This window comes from Cucurbita moschata, unplaced genomic scaffold, assembly GCF_002738365.1.
Source record: "Cucurbita moschata cultivar Rifu unplaced genomic scaffold, Cmos_1.0 Cmo_Scf00027, whole genome shotgun sequence".
In the NCBI taxonomy this organism is placed as follows: Eukaryota; Viridiplantae; Streptophyta; class Magnoliopsida; order Cucurbitales; family Cucurbitaceae; genus Cucurbita; species Cucurbita moschata.
Genome location: NW_019268543.1, coordinates 2,063,343 through 2,086,304, shown reverse-complemented (window position 1 = coordinate 2,086,304; position 22,962 = coordinate 2,063,343). Strand labels below are relative to the sequence as shown.

The 22,962-nt window shown below is 36.8% G+C and overlaps 4 protein-coding genes across 9 annotated transcripts; 2 read left to right on the top strand and 2 right to left on the bottom strand.

Annotated features, from left to right (window-relative positions):
* Positions 1–45: 45 nt before the first annotated feature.
* Positions 46–11,138, bottom strand: LOC111462686 (endoplasmic reticulum metallopeptidase 1-like). 4 transcript variants are annotated; one of them, XM_023106377.1, is made up of 21 exons: positions 10,846–11,138; positions 10,555–10,640; positions 10,298–10,399; positions 9,997–10,103; positions 9,804–9,904; positions 9,366–9,453; positions 8,864–8,952; positions 8,476–8,615; positions 8,210–8,375; positions 7,994–8,129; positions 7,712–7,808; positions 7,340–7,469; positions 6,264–6,323; positions 5,996–6,114; positions 5,660–5,784; positions 4,789–4,935; positions 4,107–4,267; positions 1,531–1,691; positions 1,259–1,341; positions 1,092–1,177; positions 46–423 (listed from the first exon to the last, which is right to left on the bottom strand). In XM_023106377.1, exons 1-21 carry the CDS (start codon positions 11,056–11,058, stop codon positions 280–282), a joined length of 2,541 nt encoding a protein of 846 aa, XP_022962145.1. In that variant the 5' UTR covers positions 11,059–11,138; the 3' UTR covers positions 46–279. The 4 variants fall into 4 exon arrangements, 3 of the variants coding, with proteins under 3 accessions (XP_022962145.1, XP_022962144.1, XP_022962146.1); XM_023106376.1 differs by having other exon boundaries at positions 4,789–5,013; positions 10,846–11,058; XR_002713772.1 differs by lacking the exons at positions 46–423; positions 1,092–1,177 and adding an exon at positions 3,929–3,998 and having other exon boundaries at positions 4,789–5,013.
* A 1,139-nt stretch (positions 11,139–12,277) lies between these two features.
* On the top strand, positions 12,278–15,377 carry LOC111462392 (probable arabinosyltransferase ARAD1). Its single transcript, XM_023105930.1, has 4 exons — positions 12,278–12,819; positions 13,593–13,889; positions 14,005–14,100; positions 14,576–15,377. Exons 1-4 carry the CDS (start codon positions 12,346–12,348, stop codon positions 14,987–14,989), a joined length of 1,281 nt encoding a protein of 426 aa, XP_022961698.1. The 5' UTR covers positions 12,278–12,345; the 3' UTR covers positions 14,990–15,377.
* Positions 15,378–16,699: 1,322 nt separating this feature from the next.
* On the top strand, positions 16,700–21,585 carry LOC111462900 (65-kDa microtubule-associated protein 8-like). Of its 2 annotated transcripts, XM_023106707.1 has the most exons (11): positions 16,702–17,421; positions 17,518–17,721; positions 17,834–18,091; positions 18,198–18,410; positions 18,722–18,877; positions 18,954–19,113; positions 19,208–19,359; positions 19,445–19,532; positions 19,726–19,799; positions 20,141–20,212; positions 20,987–21,585. In XM_023106707.1, exons 1-11 carry the CDS (start codon positions 17,338–17,340, stop codon positions 21,308–21,310), a joined length of 1,785 nt encoding a protein of 594 aa, XP_022962475.1. In that variant the 5' UTR covers positions 16,702–17,337; the 3' UTR covers positions 21,311–21,585. The 2 variants fall into 2 exon arrangements, with proteins under 2 accessions (XP_022962476.1, XP_022962475.1); XM_023106708.1 differs by lacking the exons at positions 19,726–19,799; positions 20,141–20,212; positions 20,987–21,585 and having other exon boundaries at positions 16,700–17,421; positions 19,431–19,522.
* Positions 20,836–22,312, bottom strand: LOC111462901 (DNA polymerase epsilon subunit C). Of its 2 annotated transcripts, XR_002713793.1 has the most exons (3): positions 21,783–22,312; positions 21,213–21,316; positions 20,836–21,139 (listed from the first exon to the last, which is right to left on the bottom strand). XR_002713793.1 is itself a non-coding variant. In XM_023106709.1 (1 exon), exon 1 carries the CDS (start codon positions 22,221–22,223, stop codon positions 21,801–21,803), a length of 423 nt encoding a protein of 140 aa, XP_022962477.1. In that variant the 5' UTR covers positions 22,224–22,311; the 3' UTR covers positions 21,645–21,800. The 2 variants fall into 2 exon arrangements, 1 of the variants encoding a protein (XP_022962477.1); XM_023106709.1 differs by lacking the exons at positions 20,836–21,139; positions 21,213–21,316 and having other exon boundaries at positions 21,645–22,311.
* Between the last annotated feature and the right edge of the window lie 650 nt (positions 22,313–22,962).

Below are 22,962 nucleotides of genomic sequence, written 5' to 3'. Positions count from 1 at the left end.
AAAAAAAAAAAAAAAAAAAAAAAAAAAAAAAAAAAAAAAAAAAAAAAAAAAAAGAGAGAGTTTAGTATAAGACTAGGGAGAACAGAAGATCACAGCTATCGTACAAATAAACTAGCCAAGATCTTATACATTAAAACCTATGGGCCTGGTTGGATGGAGGGGTGGAAGAACTGCTCCTACGGAGAAAGAACCCAAGAACCCAACAAGTAGAACCTGAACCTGAACCCGAACCCGAACCGGATCAGCTATAATCTTGTGGAGGCAAGTAACTGGACCGAATCAGAAGGTATAAGTAGACATGAAGCTGGAATAAGCAGTGACATCAACCCAGTCTGGGAAAAGACTTTTCAACCTCTTTACTTCATTAGTCAACTGTTGATCCAATACAGCCACGTCGATTCTCAAGTTTTCCTCACTTTCAGCCTGCATGTTACAAAGAGGTGAGCATGAGTCTCATAAACAGGTCAATTGCACCTACATCTTAAAGCAACTTTCACTTGATGGCTCGGTATCGTGCATAATCGTCGGTTGATAGCATGTTGCATCTTCAGAATGTAAGCAAGATCGTGCAGGTAGTCGAGAAGAAATATTTTCGTACAGGAAGAAGGTGGCTAATTATGAAATATGGATGAACTTGCTTATGGTGAGAGTTTCACCGTAAGCACCCAAACCCACGTCTAGTAGATATTGTCTTATTTGGATTTTCTCTTTTGAGGGCTTCCCCTCAAGACTTTAAAATATATCTGTTAGGGAGAGGTTTCCACATCCTTATAAGGAGTGTTTCATTCCCCTCTCCAACTGAGGTGGGATTTCACAATCCACCCCATTGGAGGCCAGCGTCCTTACCGGCACTCTGCCCTGTGTCTGGCTTTGATACCTTTTGTAACAACACAAGTCCATCACTAGCAATACTGTCCTCTTTGGGCTTTCCCTCGAGGTTTTAAAACGCATATGTTAGAGAGGTTTTCACACTCTTGTAAGGAGTTTGTAAGCAGTGCTTCGTTCCCTCTCCAACCGATGTGGGATCTCACATTCTCATATTTTCAATTAGAATGAAATTGACTACTATAATATGAGTTCGTAGTTTGTACCTCTAGCCAGAATCTCCAGTTTTCATGGCTGGCTCCACTAAGTCTGCATATGTAAGAGGGCGGTCCACCAGCAAGTATCTCGGGCGCTGTTCCAGTTTTATAACGACAAACAATTCACGTCAAAAAGATAACGAACATAAGACACAAGTCGAGGTCCCTAAACTTACCTGGAAGCTTATTGTCTGCAAATGACCAATTTGATAAAGGCCCAGTGACATTGAGAACCGTGACCCAAACCTCCTCCAAGGAACTAGAAGAAGGATCAGGCATTAGAAACAAAACCAAGCTTAATATCAAAAGATCTAACACGCTTAATCCACCTAGAAGGTACTACGGACAGATTTTATTTTTGCTATCTTATATACGAATACAGATTCCCAATTATAAACGGGACATGGCTTCTTCCAGCCTGAGGTAACAGAAGAATTGAGTTACATACCCTAGAGAAAGTTCCAAGTAGACCCTTCGAGATCCATGGTCTGAAATTGTTTGTGGCTTACTGGAAATCAAATAAGGGAAATGTATATTTTTCTTTGATGTTGATTCCTTGGCAGGAAACTTCAAACTTCTGGAGAACATGAAGGAAACTGGAAAAAGTGCCTGCGCAAGGAAAACAACTCCAAATTTTCATACCACTCACATCAATCCTAAGCCCAGTCCTGATAACGATATTTGTAAAGTCCAAGTTCAAGTTCCTATTAGACACAAAATATAAAGTTTAAAATTTATTAGACATTTGCAGGGTGCACGAACTAGATACTACTAAAATTTCAGAGATTAAATTTGTAATTTAGTCTTTAAAATATACATTAGAAACCCAAGAAATATTACAAAAACAAAAGATGGATCTTAATAAAGTACTTTAATATTCAAAAGTTGGCTAGGGCTTCAAAATATGTCCTTCAAAATAGGTTGGAATACAAAGAAAACTAGAAGATGTCTGAAAACGAGCCTTAAATCCTTCCATTTTCAAAGGATGCCTTGTTGAAGTACAGAATCATTAGGAACAACAGAGTCCAGGAGATCATATTCATCAAAAAAATGAAAATAAAAGACGAATAAGATAATAAAAATGTTCCATATTTCAACAAAAATGTCTGAATAACCGAGCACACATGTGCGTGAACTAGTAAATACTCTATCCCAATTTGTTAGTGTACTCCCTTGTATTTCAGAGGCTCAGTCATTCTCATCTCTGTATGTGTGAACTAGTAGATACTATAGCCACTTTACCGGTGAACCCCTTTGTATTTCACAGGCTCACTCGGTCTCATCAGAAACAAAAACCAAAATTCATTGATAAGGAAAGAGGCTACAAACCAAAAGAGTTACAGAAAAGCTTTCAAGTTGGGTAAAAACGGAAGAGCAGTAGCAACAATGATCTTCAACGTTGAAAGAAAATATAAAAAAATAAAAAAAAAGGATATGAAAAGAGTAAACCAGTTACTACCCTAATTGAAATGAACTTCAATATGCAATTCAGGACAAGAGATGAACTTACTGAGAAGTCAGCAAAAAAGTAAAATTTTCTTTCCCATATTAGACCAAGCATTACTTATGCATTGAATGAGACCAGCCGCAAGATTCTACTTGAATAGCAATAGAAAGCAATTCCAATGTTATGTTATATACTAGAACAATTGAAGAAATCTCCAGATGGACTAACTTTATTTCTGGGTCGGTATGAACAATTTACACGATAGAGATTGGGTATCACATCTTCATGTGATGTAAATCTCAATTGCTTGAAGTGAAAAAAAAAAAAAAACTAAAGAAATATTGTGAATTACAGAGTTTAAAAATGAAAAAATGGACCTAATAAGGCATATTGCCATTCCTACAGAAGAAGATGAAGAAGAAAACAAAATAGTCCAAAATTCAATTTAAGACGATGGTATTAGACATGTTGAAATCAATAAACATTTAATCAAAGAAAAGGTTAGAAGTGGTCAAATTCCACATTAGAGTAGCAATTAATCACTAAAAGGGTCTAAACTAGAACATTGGGTGCCCAATTGATATTAACAAGTTGGCTTTTAGAGATTATGGTCGAGCTTGGAAGAAAAGGTTGTCCTATATAAGGTTGTCTTAAATATTTTAGGAGAGGAGACATTTTTTTGTGGCAAAGTAGTTCTTGCCTATTATGTTTTTATTTATTTACTTGTATTCTAATACTTCTAATGTAAAAGAGATCAAAAGGTTAGTTAAATATGTTTCCTGACATAAACTAGCTAGGTAAGTCTCTAAGAAGCACATATACAAATACAAGACACGGATACAATAAGATACTGACACAGTAACACGTTATTTTTTAAGAATCCAGAATACGGACATGACAAGGACACATCCATTAGAAAATAGATCTTTAGACGTATATATAACTTTATAGCGGAAGGAAATCCAAAGTCAAAAAGTTTATGCGTTTATATAATTCAAAAATAAGTTTATATTGATTTGATAGAACTATGTCTAACACATCTATTGTGCTAACAAGTGTCCAATGCATAACCAACAAGTTTCAAAGTGTCCAACATGTGATAAACACGGAGTCGCTAGCCAACCTTAAGTGTTTGTGCTTCTTAGGTGCATCTTATTATTTACCCTAAAGCAGCTCTTCTATTGAAACTTTACCTTATTGACTAAAATGAGCCTTCCTAGTACAACCGAAACTCTATAACAAGGTTCAAGAAATTGTTATTCGTATCTTCCCTCCATGAGCTAATTTGAAACTTCTATAAATTAATTCCATTTTACCATATCGCTAAACAGTGAGATGTAGCCAAACTCATAAATTAAGTTTCACCCAAAAAAATGTAAACAAAAATCAATTTAATTACCAGTAAATAGATGGAAAAAATGATACCCCCAAGCATCAGTGCATTTGACCCCCATTTGGGTGCTGTGTAACTGCTATTGGGTTTGAATCAATCTAATTTCAATATAATTTCAGACGTGTGAAAGAAAAATTCCTGAAAAACTGAAGATAGTATTCATTTCTATAGTACAGCAGCATACCAGCCAGTTCTCTTGGCGAGACAAATTTGCAGTTTCAAAAGACAGATCTAAATCTGTCTGCAATTCGTTTGCCACATCGGGAGCATGTTTCAAAAGAAAAATTAGAGAATTAGAATCCACCACAGAGAGTTCATAACTGGAGTTCTCAAGATGATTCGGACCTGTGAAAAAATATAGTGCCGATTCAGAGAAGCTAGAAGCAACAATTTCTTGTCAATATAACATTTGAGAAGAGGAAGGAAAAACACATCCTACTCTAAGGGTGAGAGTTATAGATTGCTGATATTTAGAAGTTAGATGTTTTGTTAAAATTTTGAACAGAAATGTTACCACTGAAGTATATAAACTTCTTGAACCTGTTCACTTAACATCTACAACATTCAAGTAAATCAACATAGATCAAGTAGAAAGTACAGTGGACGAAGGATCTTAAATACTGGTTTCCAACTCCCAAAAACTTGAACACATGCACATACTGTAGTTAAGTCAGAGTTAAGGAAAGAAAAGGCATTATATCATGGGGGAAAATTTTCCTATACAAAGGAGTATGGGTGCTACTCTGATTCATTCTTAGAATTCATAGTGTGCAATTCCGGTCATTGCACCTCATCAAAATTCTAAAAGAATGTTTGCGTGCACCATGTATTCATCAGATTTTGTCATCAATCTTTAGTCTTAATACCTGAAGTACGGTATGTCTGCTGAAGAACTACCCTCTTTGGAGCAGCCATACTATATGGAAAGAACTGCGAGGAAACAGCCAACCCAATTACAATAATCTGCAACAAGAATTGCAAGATGGATGACATTGCTAGCCAGTGTCCACAAACTGGAATTAGAGGGCCAATGCACACACTAGTTACAACTCCAATAGTAACTGCCACTACAATATCTGGAATGAAATACCCTGCAAGAATAGTTTGGTCACTATAAAAATTTCCAGTGATAATTAGGATAACCGGACAAATTTAGAGAATGCATCTTTAGCATACAATGCATAGTAGAAAAGTTCCAGCTAATAAAAAATAAGCTTACAAGATAAGACGTCAATGTACACAGTAAAAAAACTACAAAAAACTCTTCAGTTGGAGTTCCTGATCATCCCAACCCAAACACACATACCCAGAACACACAAAAAGTAATAAAAAAAACATAACTAGAAATTGCAGATAACAACGAACAAAGTTCAATGCTGTTGGTTGCAAAAATTTTGTGAAAGTACATCAATATTGAGAAAATAACAATCTGAAGACTCTAATTACAGAAATTGGAATTTAAAAAAAAGCTGTTAATAACTTATAGGAGTGGTGGAATTAAAAATAGCGTTCTCATTTCTTGATCATTTTACAAGGTTTCTCCTCCCAGGTAACACGTGAAAAAGTGGTGGGCATCTCTCAGTTAATAAGATATGAAAACTGTTGATTGGGCATCACACTTAGAAATCACACATGCCTTCGTGCATCAAAACTATTTCGGTCAGCCAAGTAACAGAAATGGAAAGGAGAAGCTGAACTAGATATGGATGGAAAAATATTCCAGTTCGGGATACTAACCATATGGAGGAGGAATAGAACCCATCATGCCTGTCTTCTCAATTAAAAATTGGGCAAGGAAGCCTCCAAAATAAACAGAGTACGCAAGGTATGGAACCATTGGTAACACGAAAAATAATATTGACCTAACAGATAAGAAACTGTTCTCAGAAATATCATTTTCCAGAAATATCATTTTCACGCCATTAAAATTACTTCCATCTGACAGGAAAATGATCATAGAGGAAGGTTATAATCAAATTATTCCAAAAACATCAGGTAGAAACCTTTTTCTCAGAAATCATATCATTAGCATCAAAAAGTCATAATTTAGAGCCGCAATGTGCAAATTACAACCTGAGAGACCTGCGGCCATAATGTTTAGCTGCCAAGGAAAATGACAACCAGGCAGCAAGCATAGAAATGCACGCAAAGAAGGTCAAGAAGCCACCACTAAGCCCTGCTAAAAGATACGCCTGCATTTAGGAAACTGCTTTGAGCAATCAAAACTTTGATACTAAAAAATATTGACTACAATAACAATAATATTAATACTAATTCTTCCATTATACAACCGTTCATTATGGTGAAACAATTACCCTATAGACCATAGCATTCAACATACCATTGTCAAACTGGAAAAGAATCCAAATGCGCCCCAAAACCTTGCTTCATCAGACAACACCTGTGAGATTGAAATGTCAAATTAGGCATTGACAAGTCACATGGGGTATGTGATGTTAGTATGATTGATGTTACACTTACATTACCTGCCCCTCAGCTTTAAAAATTTTCTTTAAAAATTGTCAAGTAAGAAACCAAAATGAGCATTCAAAGATTGCACATATAGTACAGAGCTTTTCAGTTCAACCAAAAAAAGTAAAGACAAAATAGGTGCACCAAATTGTCAAATTTCATAGAATTCATAAGCCAACTAACATAAAGAAGATGATGGACTAGTGATATTTTTAGAATGAACTTAACAAAACTTGCATGTCTATTCATGCATGGAACAAGGGGCCACCATATAAGCATGCATGCATAAGTGCATGTACATCCAATATATTACCCTCTATAACAATACACTTTTGAGAAAGCTCCCCTTCCTAATGAAACTGCAATGTAATCACATCAAGACGGAATCAAGAAATTTCGAGCAGTGTCCGAAGAAAAGAAATGAAATGAATAGATTTTCTGCATTGAAGGAAATCCTAGTAGCATATCCATCGTATAGATCCAACTTCCGTAAGCCCATGGACTAAATGACTAGTGAGATATATTAAGGATACAGACGCAAAACCAGTTGACTCTTGTTTCATATTGTTGCACTAGCTGTACACTTCACATTTACTGATTACTCAATTGATAAACTTAAATATTAAAAAAAATAAAGAATATTTGCTTTGCTGATTCTGATATAAACTAAACTCTCACTGATGCAGGAAATACCCAGCATTTTAAACACAAATTTTTAAGCAAATAATTTAGTGGAAAGTATTACTACAATATCTCAACAAATTTTAGCCTGATATTTACCATTCGGTTGAAACGATGACAAAGTCTAATGAAGGAAGAAGAATGTGGATGAGCTCATTGATAGTCAATTATATCCAGCAACCAGAAAGAGAAAAAAACCAATAACCAGAGTTCTTAAGCATAAGATGTGATTAACAGGTAAACTTGTTAAAAGTAGAATTTCACCTTTCTTGAGGCCTGAAAAACCGAAATATCTTGGGAGAGAGGGAAGCAACTCCAAAAAGTTCTAGGAATCAATAGACCAACTAGTGAGCACGGGACGAACATCAAATAAGCCAAGTATGGATGTGAAAACCTGCATTCAGGTTAAAAATGTCTATGAGCATATAAAAATTGCTTCAGTGGCATCAAATCAGACTATGGCCACCAGAAAGGTCCTCCGAGAGTTATTTGTTCTCCTTTGATACCATAGCAACAGTAGTGAAATTTATTATACTACTTATAAACACAAACCATAATATATCTGCATCCACATCTGTGTATTAATATAAGAGATAGATAGAAGCTAATAGACAAGTAAACAGAGAAAATACTCACCAGTTCATGGAATAGTTGGTGAACAGCAATCTTAGGATGGAAAACATAACTGGAGAAACAATTGCAAGAAAAACCCCCAAGGCATGAGACAAAAAACCTGAAGATCAAAAAATATACGGGGGTGATTCAATGAGCACAATTTTCGCATGCTTTCACCATAAACTTTAAATTTTATGCAAAATGAAAAATCAACCATTAAAATTGACGTATAATAGAAAAGCAAAGTAGAGGAGCAGTTGAAGAAGTTCTATAATGAAAAAACGTGAGCAGAAATTATTTTACCTTTAGTCAAATCAGAAAATGTTGCCAAGCATGAAGTTATGCTAAAATTCCGTAAGTTCAAAAGGAATGGCAGTATTAGGAAGACAGCTATTGGAATTTTGTGAAGTACCAGAGCTAGCCCACTAGAATAGAAGACCTAAAATTCATCGCTAGTAACAGCAATCATTAAGTTCATACTCGTAAAACAACCAAAGTGTAACAATATTCAAAGCATACCATAAACCATGAGAGATAATCAAAGAAAATAGCCCCATCGTCTTTGTCCTGATGGATAATAATTTCAGGAGATGCTTGCTTATAAAAGTTTTGAAGCATCGAAGAATTCGTAAAGCCCTTTATTATGCTGAACAAATTTTCTCCTCGTGCTTGGATGCTCCCAGGTCTATTATAGGCAATTGAATGTCTCAGAAAAAATTGAAGAATAAAGATATATGAAAATCCAAATCATGTATCTGTACCAAAACAGCAGATGTAATGCATACAATAGTCTCTCCACTGTATCATATGAGGTATGGTAAAAGTAACCACCAAAAAGAAAGATAATATCAAGGCCAGGTATGTTGCCGTTATCCTGAGAAAATATCCTATAATCTGTATCTCCGGGAATAACTGGAAACACATCCTGCATACCAATTAGAAAATCTGATAAACAGTATTCAGATGAAAAATACAGCAGTTTCATAACTGGATACACAGCCTCAAATACAAAGGAAGACATTTGATTTAGTTGTAAAAATATGAAAATAACAATCTATTGCCTCAACAATGTATTTATGGATATGTCTGGGGATGTAAACAAACAAGTAACATAATTTGAACCTAAGATTCTCGCAATACAAAACTGGAGAAGAATAAAAGTTGAAGAAGAACCTGAGCAGCACTATGAGCCATGGGGTACACAGCAGACTGAGCATAAACACGCGAAGGCCAGGAGCCGGGTCCAGATTGACAAACTAAATCTATTTTTGAAAATGACCAAATTAGAATACCAATTGTGTGGCATAACATACAAGATACATTGAAGTTTAATTATTTTTTACAAGAAAAAAACGTTAAGTTTCTCTCTCTTTTTTTTTTTATGATAAATTGAACTTTCGTTGAGAAATAATAAAAGGATACAAGGGCGTAAAAAAAAAATTGAGTCAACATGAACCACTCTAACAATTTTGAAAGTCCAAATATTTAGAGGAAAACTCATAATTCAAGCATCATTTACATTATTTTTTTTGGAAGTAATCTATTTTCTTCAAGTTCAATTGCTGGAAAAAAAGTCATTTTGTAGCCAATTTTCTTAAAATCTGAAACTTACCTATAAACGGACAGAACTTCCGGATTTCTAGTACCATAGCAATCAATAGGAATTAGTTCTTACCTAAACCTCCAGTACCAGATGCTTCGACGTTTACAAAAGCTCCAATTGTATCATGCCATCTATGTTTCTCCATAAATCCATGTGAGCCCTAAAACATTAAACAGTTTTAGTCAAATGCTTCCTGTCAACTAGCGAAAACCGCAAGTTGCCAGATCAAGACAGAAGGGTTGTTTCATAATGTCTGAACAAAGATAAAGCCCCACATGAACTTCTAGCGTATGTTTGAAAGAAGTTCAAATCAAAATGCTTTGAAACAGCCATCATTTTGCCGCATCTAAACAAGCAAACAGAGGAAGAAGAAAAAGAAACTACTCTCTCTTGTATTATGCCTACATCTAAAGCACAAAAAATTATAATCATGAATGCTGCCGCAAATTAAAATAATAGGGAAAAGTTACAGGTTTATTTCTCAGTAAGAACAAAGAACCGAATCCCTACCAACAAAAATAGCTCTTCTGCACCGTTGAAAAGAAAAATAACAGGACGAGGAGGAACCCATCCAGAGTCTACAATAAGCCTAGCCACTTCTAGCATAGATGCTGTAACAGTGAAATATATGATAAGAGAGTGTCATGATCAATCAAAAGAATGCTATGTTACTCTTCTTTGACAAAGGTTTTCCAATACCCACCCACACATGTGCCACAATCACCAGCACCCGGCGATCCAAGCGGACTATCAAAATGACCATTTATTAGAACTGACGGGTCGGTGTCTCGAGAATCTACTGATGAAATTCTGTCATCCATCAAGAGTGAAGTCCTTGCAAATCAGTAATAAGCTATAATACTTTGTTATTCAAAAGCTGGAACATGAATCAACATACATGAACTATTGATCCCATATCACGTACTCTTTTTCTTTTTCGTTCAGAGAGTAAGAGATCTGTTCCCATGCCAATTACAAATTTAAAAATTAAATCTCAACTCTACCTCATTAAGATATTAGTGTGGTTTCGATATCCCAGTGATATGCTGTGGCCCAGAAACATCATACTAAAGGAACCATCAACAACTGTCTCCTCGATCTCGATTCTGAGTCATAAACAACTTCATCAATACAGAAATCAAACTTCAACTAACAAGAAGCGCATGCAAGTATAACATAGCGACCTTTTCCTCAGTTTAGAACAATAGAAACAATTTAAAATTAAATAGCTTCGTTAGCCGACATGAGAAACTACACTGACCGAAAGTCATCACTAGCACGCTCCTTCATCATCTCCAACTGCCCGTTTATATACCGAGCAGCTTCTCTAAGACCAGGACGTCCCTCCTACAAAGACAAGAAACACAAACATACCCAAAAGCAATTTCTTAAAGACCAAATCAAGCTGTTTACTCATAAAAAATGACAAACATATCGCAGGTTTCTTCCCTAGCATGCATTTCCAGTAACCAAACTGAAAAACGCTCAAATTATCATATGAAATGAAGTTTCATGGTAAACACCAAGTAAAATGCACGCGAACGCCGACTACCTGGCGACCGTCGATCTCTTGAGACAAAAATCTTACATGCTCGACCGCTCTGGCTTCAGAGAATCGATCAAGAGGCGCATCAATTGCAAGCGGCTTAACAAACTTCATGTGAACAATGGAGTGAGCCAGCATCGACATGAGGCCATACATAACAGCTAAACAAAGCAATAGCTTAAAGGCAGTCACATCATCAGAATTTAATCCGAACGCCATCTTCACCAGCTCGACGATCTGAATCCGAACTCTGCAAAATTGGCGCGACAGTGGCACTATGAACTATTCGTATACTCCAATTTCTTCGTGCCGTTGTATTTATACGCGACACAGTGATTAAGATCAAAGATTACGCGCTGATCATCGTTTAAGAGCTGATAAAAACGACGCCGTATCAATGGGAATGTGGAAGGGTTATTCTGTGCTACGCGTCTATTTTGGAGATGCGTGTTGATTTAATCGTAGCCGTTTAAATCAGTCATGCGATTTTGATTGTGATCAATATAGGACGTTTGGTTTATGATTTTAGTAATTGCATGTTAAGTCGTTTCCTCTCGCTTGCCCTTTCACACTCTATTCTCTCTCGTTTTATCTCTCGTTTTCTCGTTCTATGGGCAAAAAGGTAAAAGTTTTCAACGAGATTCATTCAACTTTTTTTTCGTCCTATTCATAAACACTATGAACGAGAGCACCAACGGAGGAACAATAACACAAGAAACAGTGTAGACAATACGGGATTGAGAGGGAAAATGATACAAGAACGATAGGACAACACGAGTAAGCTTGAGATGAAATATATAACTTTTCTTCCTGTCAAATGGTAGCGATACCAGATCGAGAGCGGAAAGTATCTTAGAACCGTGATAATAATAATAATAATAATAATAATAATAAAATAATAATAGACTGTTTATTATTATTATTATTAAGGGCAGTAAGTAGTCTATTATTATTATTATTATTATTATTATTATTATTTTTATTTTTATTATTATTATTATTATTATTATTATATAGATAGCCCATTACTTACGTAAGATTAGAACGTTGGCTTAACCGTCTTTGTGAGAAATTTCTATTTAATGTTTTGCTCGAGAATTGGTCAAGAAATGTAAAGAAAGAGATGAACTATTGAGCAGATCCAACGGTTTAAACTCACCGCCAACAGATATTGTCCACTCTTGTCCGTTACATATCTTCGTCAGTCTCACAGTTTTAATTACAGTATTTAGAGCCAACTTCATCCCAAAATACCTCGAGTAATTTTTATTTAAAAAAAATGAAATTAAAGAAATTTTTAAAATAAAAATGTATTTTAAATTTTGTATAGTTTAGGTATTATTGAAATTTGTAGATAGAGATATTTTTATTTAATTTAATTTTAATTATAAATCGAAATGAATAATAATTCGTTTCGTATTTTCAACGCAACGGAGGAAATAACCGCTTGGTTAGAAGTTGGAAGAACACGGTTGAGAGAGAAATTGTGGCCGACGATCTCTGAAAATGTATCGGAAAGCTATTTTCTTCCTCATTTTCTCTGTTATCTTCTTCATTTCTTGTTCGATTCTCGTCGGAACCGTCGACATCAGATCGTACTTCTTCCCTCTGCTTCAGTCTCAGCCAATTTCTTCCTTCCCCTGTGCCGCCGACCCTCCTCTCAGAGTCTACATGTACGACCTTCCCCGTCGCTTCAATGTAGGCATACTCAATCGCCGGAACTTGGACCAGACTCCAGTCACCGCATCCACTTGGCCTCCATGGCCCAGAAACTCGGGGTTGAAGCGGCAGCATAGTGTGGAGTACTGGATGATGGGTTCGCTTTTACACGAAGGTAGTGGGGATGGCAGAGATGCAGTTAGAGTGATGGATCCGGAGAATGCGGATGCCTTCTTTGTGCCGTTTTTTTCTTCGTTGAGTTTTAATTCACATGGACGCAATATGACCGATCCGGCTACGGAGGTTGATCACCAATTGCAGGTACCTTGCAGTTAATTGTACAGATTTAAGTTTGTGGCTCTTCTGGAACTCTGTAATTTTCTAATTTCTTGTTTAGACCCCGCAATGTTCTGTATTTCACTTCACATCCTTGGGTTTGGGAGGGCTTTTCCAAGCGGGATTCTAATATGATCCTCGAAGGCATTGAATTATTTGACTGTAGCGTGTCTAGTAGGTTTCAAATTGATTTTGCTACGTTTAACTGATTCTATCGCAGTTTTTGGATTGTGATAATGTTCAATTTTCCATTTACTCTTCAGACAACTGCTTAGTGGCGGGTAAAGTAGATGTAGAAAGGGGGGAAGTTCTATAGTGTTCTTAGAATTGAATTCGATCCAGTTTATCAATCTCAGACCGAGTGAATTTGCAGATCCAGGGATAGACATGTTAGTTTAGTGTCAATCTCGTGGTTGCAAGCTTGTCAATTTCCCACTTCTCATTAATCCATCGCACTAACTAAACTTCAGTCGTTGACTTGTAATGAACTCATGGATCTACACGTCCACTATTTAGGAAACTGGTTCATCTGATCACGATGTTTGAAACATTTGTTTGAATTCTTATCTCAGATTTATTGATATGGGTTTACTTTGAATTGTATTCTTCTGATTGTCAGCATCTAATTAGTCTCAATATTAGGTTTCCTGTATTTCAAATATTATATTCTTAGTTTTGAGAGCGTTGAAGAGAAAGTTACATGAAACTCTACTTCAGCCAGTTGATTGATTTTGATCATTTGACTAATGTTTCCTCAGATTGAACTCATGAAATTCTTGAGCGAATCCAAGTATTGGCAGAGGTCTAAGGGCAGAGACCATGTCATTCCCATGACACATCCTAATGCCTTCAGGTTTCTCCGAAACCAGGTGAACGCCTCAATTCAAATTGTTGTGGATTTTGGCCGCTATCCAAGAGCCATGTCAAATTTGCGCAAAGATGTGGTAGCTCCATATGTGCATGTTGTGAGTTCTTTCGTTGATGATGACCCTCCAGACCCATATGAGTCTCGCCCGACACTACTCTTCTTTCAGGGAAAGACGTTTAGAAAAGATGTAAGTCGACTGAAGTTTCATGACTGGTCATACCCTCCCATTCTAAAATGGGGGAAGTAGAACTTGCGTTTTGACATGGAATTGTTAGTAACTGAATTTGTTAAACATGTTTCAGGATGGCATTATACGTGTCAGACTGGCAAAGATATTAGGCGGCTATGATGATATTCACTATGAACGTAGCGCTGCAAATGAGAAAAGCATAAAAACGGTACGGTGTGCGTGTTTGCTAAATATGTTCTATTTGACTATTCGTATGGGAAAACTTTGTCGCATTCTACTCTGCTGGTTTAAATTCAGTAACTATATCATATACCTTAACCAGACCACACATCCAAACCTATTTCTTATCCAAAATTCTTGTTTTATTTTATTTTTTTGTATGCTTTGAATCAATATCCCATACTCCTCTCATCTAAAAGCGTTGCGTAAATACTCACGCAAACTTACATGTTGGTTCTCCTTGGGGCAGTTTTGGATGGTAAGGAAAGACAATATTAGGGGTCCAAGAAACAAGATTAACTTTGTAATACTTGGATGAATTTTACATTTATAATTTCTGTTCTTCGGGTGTCTAGGAACCTAGTTTCTTTGTATGTCCCTTACTCATAGGTATACAGCTGCGTAAGGTTTTATGGTAAAGAATCCTGAGTATCTCATTCTGTTCTCTTCTTCTGATACTCCAGTCTTCTCAAGGGATGCGGTCATCAAAGTTCTGTCTGCATCCCGCCGGAGACACTCCATCGTCTTGCCGGTTATTTGATGCTATTGTGAGCCACTGTGTTCCCGTGATCGTAAGTGATCAAATAGAGCTGCCATACGAAGATGAAATCGACTACAGTCGATTTGCATTGTTTTTCTCCTTCGAAGAGGCACTGCAGCCTGGTTACATGGTTGATAAACTCAGGCAATTCCCTAAAGAGAGATGGATTGAAATGTGGAAGCAACTAAAGGGTATCTCCCACCACTATGAATTTCAGTACCCTCCTAAGAAGGAAGATGCTGTCAATATGTTATGGAGACAGGTGAAGCACAAGCTTCCCGGGGTTAAACTCACCGTTCACCGAAGCAGACGTTTGAAAATCCAGGATTGGTGGTGAAGAAGATGAACACTGGAGTTCTATTTTTCCAGGTCCAGCATTCTAAACTCTCATCTCCCTAACAACTCCTAGGAAATCATAATTTTTGCACTTGTCATGTGCTGATTTCAATAATCTTCGACATCTCCAGCTTGGTTCGATACGAAACTAGGTACTAGTCACGGTTCTAATAGTCGATTGATATTGAGTTGTAATTTTCACGTTGTTAAAGAGAATTTAGAGTCACTTTAGTGTGTTCTAATTGTGGAGGCTTGTACAGACGGGTTGAGAATTTTTGGCGATTTTGTTATTGGGCTGCCTGCCTGTAATAGGAATTCCCTTGTATTTTCATTGCTTGGATCATGGTACTGTCCTAAGATCCAAAACGGTAGTAGATATTGTATTCTCGCAATTCTTACATAGTGAAATGGAATCTTTTGCTTAGGTAGAAAAATGTTGGCATCATTACGCTGTTCATCTTCATTTTGCATTTAAATTACTAAGTGTGACTGTTGGGTGGATGCTAAAATCTAGTATCAACCATTTCATAAGCTCAAATAACAGCATGTAAGCACGGGGACAGAAAATTTTCGGAATTTTTTTTTTGTAAGGACTGGAGCGGATATTCCAGGAATTACTCTCGGTTTAGTAAATTAAAAAGATAAAATGAAATATGTATAAGGGGTGGGTTTCCGTAAAAAAAATGAGCATAAGACAAATTTTTATTGTGAGATCATTGGAGAGGGAAATAAAACATTTCTTACAAAGGGTGTGGAAACCTTTCACGTTTTAAAAATGAGCAGCAATATATAATGGGACAAAGCGGACAATATCTATTAGTGGTGGTGGTGGGCTTGGAGGTTGGGCTGTTACAAATGGTATCAAACGACACTGAAATCACACATGGGTAGGAAAGGGAACAAAACATTATTTACAAGGGTGTAGAAACCTCTCTCCAGTTGACATATTTTAAAGTCGTGAGTCTAACAGCAATACATAACAGGACAACATTTTAAAATCATGAGTCTGACGGTGATACGTAACAAGATAAACCAGATAATATCTATTAACGGTAAACTTGAGCCGTTACATTTATTTATACAAAAAATTCAAAAAGCAAAAGTATTTAAGTTCGAAGTATAGTAATTCCAACGTTTATATCAAATGGTTGAGAACATCAAATAAGGAAATCTACAATCTCATTGAGTTTCTGAAATGGTAATAAAAATTAGATACAATTTTAGTTATTTACGTCAATAATACATTAATTTAATAACTAGTTTCAATAAGGTTTTTTAGAAGTCCAAATTGATAATTAGCAGAACATTAGGGCAAAATTGAAATTTTAAATAGTTAGGGATCAAATTGGAAAGAGCCTGAAAAATTTGAAGTATATTCAACCTGTTCAATATTTTAACAATACCCATTGAGGAAGCAACATCTTTTAGGGGCCAATTCGTTGGTTTCAGTTCTATCTTCTAAGTTCTTCAAGCAATATGAAGCCACTAACGCCAATGTCTTTATCAATCAATTCATTGAGTCCTTCACACTCTTGGTATCCCCTAACCTCTCTCCGGCCCTACTTTCATTCAGCCTTCTTCCAGAAGATAAGATAAACTCTGATAAGAAAGAAAAGAACAAGTAACAAACATTATTTTTCTTTCCTAAAAAAGGCAGAAAAAGGTTTGGACAAACAAACAAACAAACCTATAATTAGAACATTGAGGAAGCTAAAATCTTGTTTTTGCAGCAAACAAAATGGCATGTAGTCTAAGTCAGAGTATACCCAACAACATTAGATATCCTCTAGTTGCATGTCGTAAGACAATGCTTTTACTTTTTAGCCAAAAAAAATTGTTGGAGTCATAGCTTCAATAAGAACCAAGCTACTATTTCGTTCATTTATGGCTAGTTTTGTATACAGAACCAAATGAGGATTGCTTGAGAATCAAGGTCTGAAAGAGCTACTTGAGGGGGGGTAGGCTGTGGAGCAGGGGAGAGAACCTGGAATAAGAGAGGCCATCTTATTAATGGAGGAAGACGGGGAGTTGCTGTCTTAATGGTTCATAAAATGGAAGAAGAAATGATGGAGCAGGGAGAAGGGAAAGGGGGGATAAAGCTGAAGAAAGATAAATGGCGATCCTTGAAACTAAAGCATACACAAAGCGCACTATACCCACCCTCCCTAACATACAGCCTACGCTTATCGTTTAAGCAAAAACTAAAACCCACCTCTCTCTCTCTCTCAGGCTTTCTCTCTCTCTTTTTCCAACCCATTTCCAGCTTTTCCTGCACTTTCTGTTGATTAGCTCAAACTTTGCAGGCTTGGGGTTTGGGAAAACACTCCAATCCAAAGTTCTGAGAAAAAGATGGCTTCATTTCAAACTCCAATTGGGACGCGAAGTTCCACTATGCTTGAAACTTCATGTGGATATCTACTTCAGGAGTTGCAGGCATGGATATGGAGTTTGTTTGTTCTTCCTCTATTTATTTGTTTAGTTGGGCATATAGTATCAGTGGCATTGACTTAAGTAACATAATGATAACAGATGATTTGGGACGAAGTGGGGGAAGACCAGTTTGACAGAGAGAAGGTTCTTCTGGATTTGGAACAGGAGTGTCTAGAAGTTTACCGGAGAAAAGTTGATGATGCAAATGTGTCACGAGCTCGACTTCATCAGGAACTTGCAGAAGCAGAGGCTGAGTTTACCCATCTTCTGTTGTCCCTTGGAGAACGCTCTCTTCCTGGAAGGGTACGCAATGATTTCTTCAACTATCATAATATAATCATAACATCAATCATTTTTATATGTAATTTGCAAGTTCTTACCCAATTGTATGTGTTGATTGGACGTGTCTGATCAGCCAGAAAAGATGGCGGGAACTTTGAAAGAGCAGCTTGATTCAGTAACTCCAGCTCTGAGAGAGATGCGGCTGAGAAAAGAAGAGAGGATGAAACAGTTAAGTGCCATACAAGTACAAATTCAGAAAATTTCTGCTGAAATAGAAGGTAAAGCAGAGAATGTTGATTCGTCTCGAGTTGTCGTAGAGAATAAGACCGATCTTTCTATGACGAAACTTGAGGAATATCAGAATGAATTACAGAGACTTCACAGTGAAAAGGTTACATTATGATCCTACTGTAAATGGACATGCACACACATACAACACAATATTTCGACTTCTAACTTCGTTTACATACCGATTCTTGTCGATTTTCTTTGGACAGAATGAAAGGCTTCAGAGAGTGGAGAAATATATAGACACAGTCCACAAATTGTCTGCAACATTGGGGATGGATGCTTCCACGATTATCACCAAGATTCATCCAAGCTTGGACGACCCATTTGGAAGATCAAAGAACATTAGCGATTCCATTTTAGAGAAACTTAAAGGCACGGTAGAATCTCTCAAAGAAGAAAAGCAGCAACGGCTTGAAAAGGTGATGAAACTTGTACTTGCCAAACAACATAATTATGCTACATCCCAAAATCAAAATGTTTGACTGCTAGAGCTTAATCTGATCACTACACTAGCATAATTGTTATGGGTATCAGAAGCACAAAATCATCACAGCCTAGTAAAACACAGCTGTTACTGTTGTATCAAAAGAATAAAAGTCATCAGAACCAGGTGAAACCAACAGTTACAGAATGCCTACATTTAAACAAGCGGCTTAAATCTACAAATGCCAAGTTCTCCAATACTGTAAACAAAACAATATTTGATAAATTTCTGCAATGTTTTCTGCAGCTTCACAATCTAGGAAAAACATTGACAAACTTATGGGAACTTATGGATTCACCTTACAGCGATCGCCGATTGTTTTCCCATGTAATTCGTCTATTATCATTCTCATCACCTGAAATATCTGATCCTGGGAGCCTTGCGTTATACATAATTGAGCAGGTACTAGACACGTGTGATAAAGGTAAATAGAAGATTTAATGAATTAGGTGCTAATTATGTGAATAAACATTTCAAGGCTGAGGCTGAAGTCAAGAGACTTGATCAACTAAAAGCAAGCAAGATGAAAGAGCTATTTATCAAGAAACAGATGGAGCTGGAAGATATATGTAACAAATCGCATATGGTGATACCTTCAAGATCGGGAATGGAAAAAATAATAAATCTAATTCATTCTGGTACATTGTGTAATGGCATTAATGTTACGAGAATATCATGTACTTTATGAAAATCTATAGTAATCCAGAAACTGACTTCTATGTACTGCAAAAGGGGAAATTGATCATGCCAATCTCCTCACAAGCATGGATGAACAAATATCAAGAGCAAAAGAAGAAGCATCTAGCAGGAAGACTATAATGGAGAAAGTTGAGAAATGGATGTTAACATGTGATGAAGAGCGCTGGTTGGAAGAATATAACATGGTTGGTAATTTCCTACAAGCTATAAAAGACAACTACTTGACTGCAATCTTAATCCTAAATATTAATTATAGAATTGAGCATTCAGGATCAAAGCCGATACTCAGTCAGCAGAGGTGCTCACAAAAATCTTAGGCGCGCAGAACGAGCAAGAATAGCAGTCAACAAAATTCCAGGTAATATCAGCAATAATTTCAATGAACTGCAAAGAAGGCTTTAAAGATGGGATGTCTTAAAATTGCCAGACCATATTTTAGTTCAATATCTTTCCACACCAAAGACATGTGAGCATCTTGATATTTGAACATATTACTAGGATTTTAAATGACTTGATTATCTCTCTCCTTTTGAAAATGACGTAAACTGCAGCTTTGGTGGAATTGCTTTTGGAAAAGACTAGGAGTTGGGAGGCAGAAAGAAGTAAAGTGTTCTTGTATGATGAGGTAAGCTATATAATTACCTGCAACAATGCTGCTGTTGTCATGTGCTAATCATCGTTCGAGAGAACGATTCTAAATTTTATAAATGATCTTCCAAAAGCGCCTAAAAGGGTCAGATATTCGAGGTAGAAAAAGAAAATTAAAAGCAGATAAACCAATTGAAGTACCTTCCCGGGCAATTTCAAATAGAATAGATGTAGTAGATACACAGAACTGCCAAAACTTAAGCATGTAGAGCATCCATGCTTTCCCATAAAAAGTAGTGTTTCTTCTTTGTTTCTCCCACCTTGCTAAGAATACCAAGTTATCTGTTAATCACGGACAAACATGTGTCCTATTTTCAGGTGCCATTGCTAGAATTGTTGGAGGAATATAATGCCCTGAGACAGGAAAAAGAGGAGAAGAGGAGACCAAGGGTAAGTATAATGTTTCTTTTAAATATGAATTTAACAACATGTTGAGAGCGGAACTCTCCTTTCCCCCATAATCATATCACATAGTTTTTAGGAATCACGACCCTCCACAATGGTATGATATTGTCTATTACCCATGATCATCCTCCCCTTAATTAGCCAATGTGGGACTCCCTCCCAATAATCCTCAACAATCCTCCCCTCGAATAAAGTACACCATAGAGCCTCCCATGAGGTCTATGGAACCCTCGAATAGCCTCCCCTTGATTGAGGCTTGACTCTTTCTCTAGAGTCATTGAACAAAGTACACCTTTTGTTCGACACTTGAGTCACTTTTGACTACACCTTCGAGGCTCGACTCCTTCTCTAGAGCCCTTGAACAAAGTACACCCTTTGTTCGACACTTGAGTCACTTTTGACTACACCTTCGAAGCTCACAACTTCTTCGTTCGACACTTGAGGATTCTATTGACAAGACTAAGCTAAGAGCATGACTCTGATACCATATTAGAAACCACGACCCTCCACAATGGTATGATATTGTTCACTTTGAGCATAACCTCTCATGGCTTTGCTTTTGGTTTCCTCAAATAGCCTCATTCTAATGGAGATGTATTTCTTACTTATAAACCCATGATCATCCCCTTAATTAGCCAATGTGGGACTCCCTCCCAACCATTCTCAACACAATCCTCAACAATAATTTGATCTACTCTGCTGCAAAATAATTTACCATCTGTTGGTAGGTTGGTTTTAATGATGGTTTTCTTCTGGCAGGAGAAGAAAAAAGTGCAAACTCATATTCTAATCGAGCCAGAAAGCTTCTATGGACCAAGGCCAAGCACCAGCAGTCGGCGTCTTTCAAATGCTAGCATTAATGGAGGTTATAGCAATGCCATAGCTTTGAACAGAAGGCTTTCTCAAGGAATCCTGCAATTTGGTTCAAACAACATAAATTCAGCAACTCAAGGCATCTCTTTCATAAAGGAAGCGAAAAAATCACCTGGACAAAATATAGCTCGTCGACACAACCTCGATTCTCGGGTCAGAGATGAAACAGCTTCGGTGGTATCCACATTTTCAGGCCCAATATCTCCTTAGAGCTCACTACATGACTTCAAGTTCAAATGTCATTCAATAAGATAATCCCACAGAATAAAGTTTGAGAGAACCATTCTAGCCTGCAAATTAGCTTATGTCTTGACTGAAGATAGAGAAGATACTCGAGTAGTTATTCTATCTTTGAGTTTCTTGTTCATTCCAATTAATTTTTCCTGTACAAACCTCATGTAGGTCCTAAAAATAACGCTTATACAAAGAGAGTGCAAGTCGACCACTACTCATTTTGATTGTCTAAATTGTATCAAATTCATCTATTCAGTACTCAATAGTTTTGAATTTTCCCCTTCTTATGCGATATTTAGATGGAAAATTCTTGAAATGAACAGGATAATATTTATCAAGTAATGTTCAGTAACAAACAAGATTGCTCATCTAATGATAAAATATGGACTTGCTCGCAAACATAAAAACGCCAAAAAGTAATCCAGAAAATGTGCTTGAGAGCTTTTGCCTGTCGAAGATTGAGCGCCTATGTCTCGTTGGTCTCCGCGGACGCTGTCTTCTCTGGCCGGCGAAAGAAATCATCGATTCGGCGGGTTCCTTCAGGAGCCACTTTATCAACGACAACGCGAGTGCGATTCTCGTCCTTCGCCGGAGCATCTGACGGCTGAGAAGGAAGAGGAAGCGAATCGAGGAGAAAATCACCGATCGATTGATGCCTTTTGACGGCGATTCGGATGTGTTCAAGCTTCACGGTCTTCCGTTTCTTCTCGGCGGCGACTTCGGAAGATTTTTCAGCGAGAAGCTCGAGGAAAAGCTCAGTGGCGCATGAGACTAAAAACAGCGCTTCTGAATTCACTTTACCAATGTCCTTGTCCAGCTTCATTATCTTCTTTATTCGCCCCATCGGAAATTCCGGCCGGATAGCCTCTCCGGGTTCCTCTTCTGCCATGTCCGGACTCTGTATGAACTGCAAGAATTCGATGCCTGAAAATGGATTTTGGTTTAGTCCAGAGGACTTTATCGAATCGATGAAAATCTGGGGATTTCTGATGGCGGGAAGATGAGGCTGAAAAATTCATAATGACGACTATAACCCTGAGTGCTGCTTGGTTCACGCATGTGTTGGTGGGTCTTTTTGGTCATTTACTAATCCTACAGGGGTTTTTTCCCGCCGTGATACAATAATTTTTTCCTTAATTTTATTTTATTCTTTTTTATTCAAAATTATGCTTTATTTTTTTACAAATTCTAATCATTAATTTTATTTTTTTAATAAATATTTAAATTCTTAGCTAAATAAATACATAATACATTTTTAAAAAAATTATCTTTTTTAGTATAGATTTGCAATAAAATTTAAAGAAACTATTTTTTTAAGTTATTATTTTAAAATTTTCTAATCTTAGTTTTCTTAATTTAAATAAATATTTAAATTCTTACTCATAATATCAAATGTTATCAAAACCAGGCACCGGACGACAAGAGACACTGGACTCCAAGGGGGTGAATTGTTATCAAAGCCAGACATCGGGAAGTGAACAAAGACACTGGGCTTGCTCAAGGATTTTACAAATAGTATTAGAGTTAGATACTAGACAGTGTGCCCACTTAGATTGTTACAAATGCTATCAGAGTCAGGCACCGGACAACAAGAGACGCTGAACTCCAAGGGAGTGGATTGATATCAG

What these genes read in the sequence shown, in the direction of transcription:
- LOC111462686 (XM_023106376.1), bottom strand. Translation starts at nt 11,058, where the DNA reads ATGGCGTTCGGATTAAATTCTGATGATGTGACTGCCTTTAAGCTATTG. An exon ending in CAGAAGAGCTATTTTTGTTG is followed by an intron (nt 9,454 to 9,803) that starts GTAGGGATTCGG and finishes TTAATGTTTTAG; the next exon opens with GGCTCACATGGATTTATGGA. An exon ending in GATACAGTGGAGAGACTATT is followed by an intron (nt 8,376 to 8,475) that starts GTATGCATTACA and finishes TGCCTATAATAG; the next exon opens with ACCTGGGAGCATCCAAGCAC.
- LOC111462392 (XM_023105930.1), top strand. Translation starts at nt 12,346, where the DNA reads ATGTATCGGAAAGCTATTTTCTTCCTCATTTTCTCTGTTATCTTCTTC. An exon ending in GAAAGACGTTTAGAAAAGAT is followed by an intron (nt 13,890 to 14,004) that starts GTAAGTCGACTG and finishes AACATGTTTCAG; the next exon opens with GATGGCATTATACGTGTCAG. An exon ending in ATGAGAAAAGCATAAAAACG is followed by an intron (nt 14,101 to 14,575) that starts GTACGGTGTGCG and finishes CTGATACTCCAG; the next exon opens with TCTTCTCAAGGGATGCGGTC.
- LOC111462900 (XM_023106707.1), top strand. Translation starts at nt 17,338, where the DNA reads ATGGCTTCATTTCAAACTCCAATTGGGACGCGAAGTTCCACTATGCTT. An exon ending in AGAGACTTCACAGTGAAAAG is followed by an intron (nt 18,092 to 18,197) that starts GTTACATTATGA and finishes TTCTTTGGACAG; the next exon opens with AATGAAAGGCTTCAGAGAGT. An exon ending in CGTTATACATAATTGAGCAG is followed by an intron (nt 18,878 to 18,953) that starts GTACTAGACACG and finishes AAACATTTCAAG; the next exon opens with GCTGAGGCTGAAGTCAAGAG.
- LOC111462901 (XM_023106709.1), bottom strand. Translation starts at nt 22,223, where the DNA reads ATGGCAGAAGAGGAACCCGGAGAGGCTATCCGGCCGGAATTTCCGATG.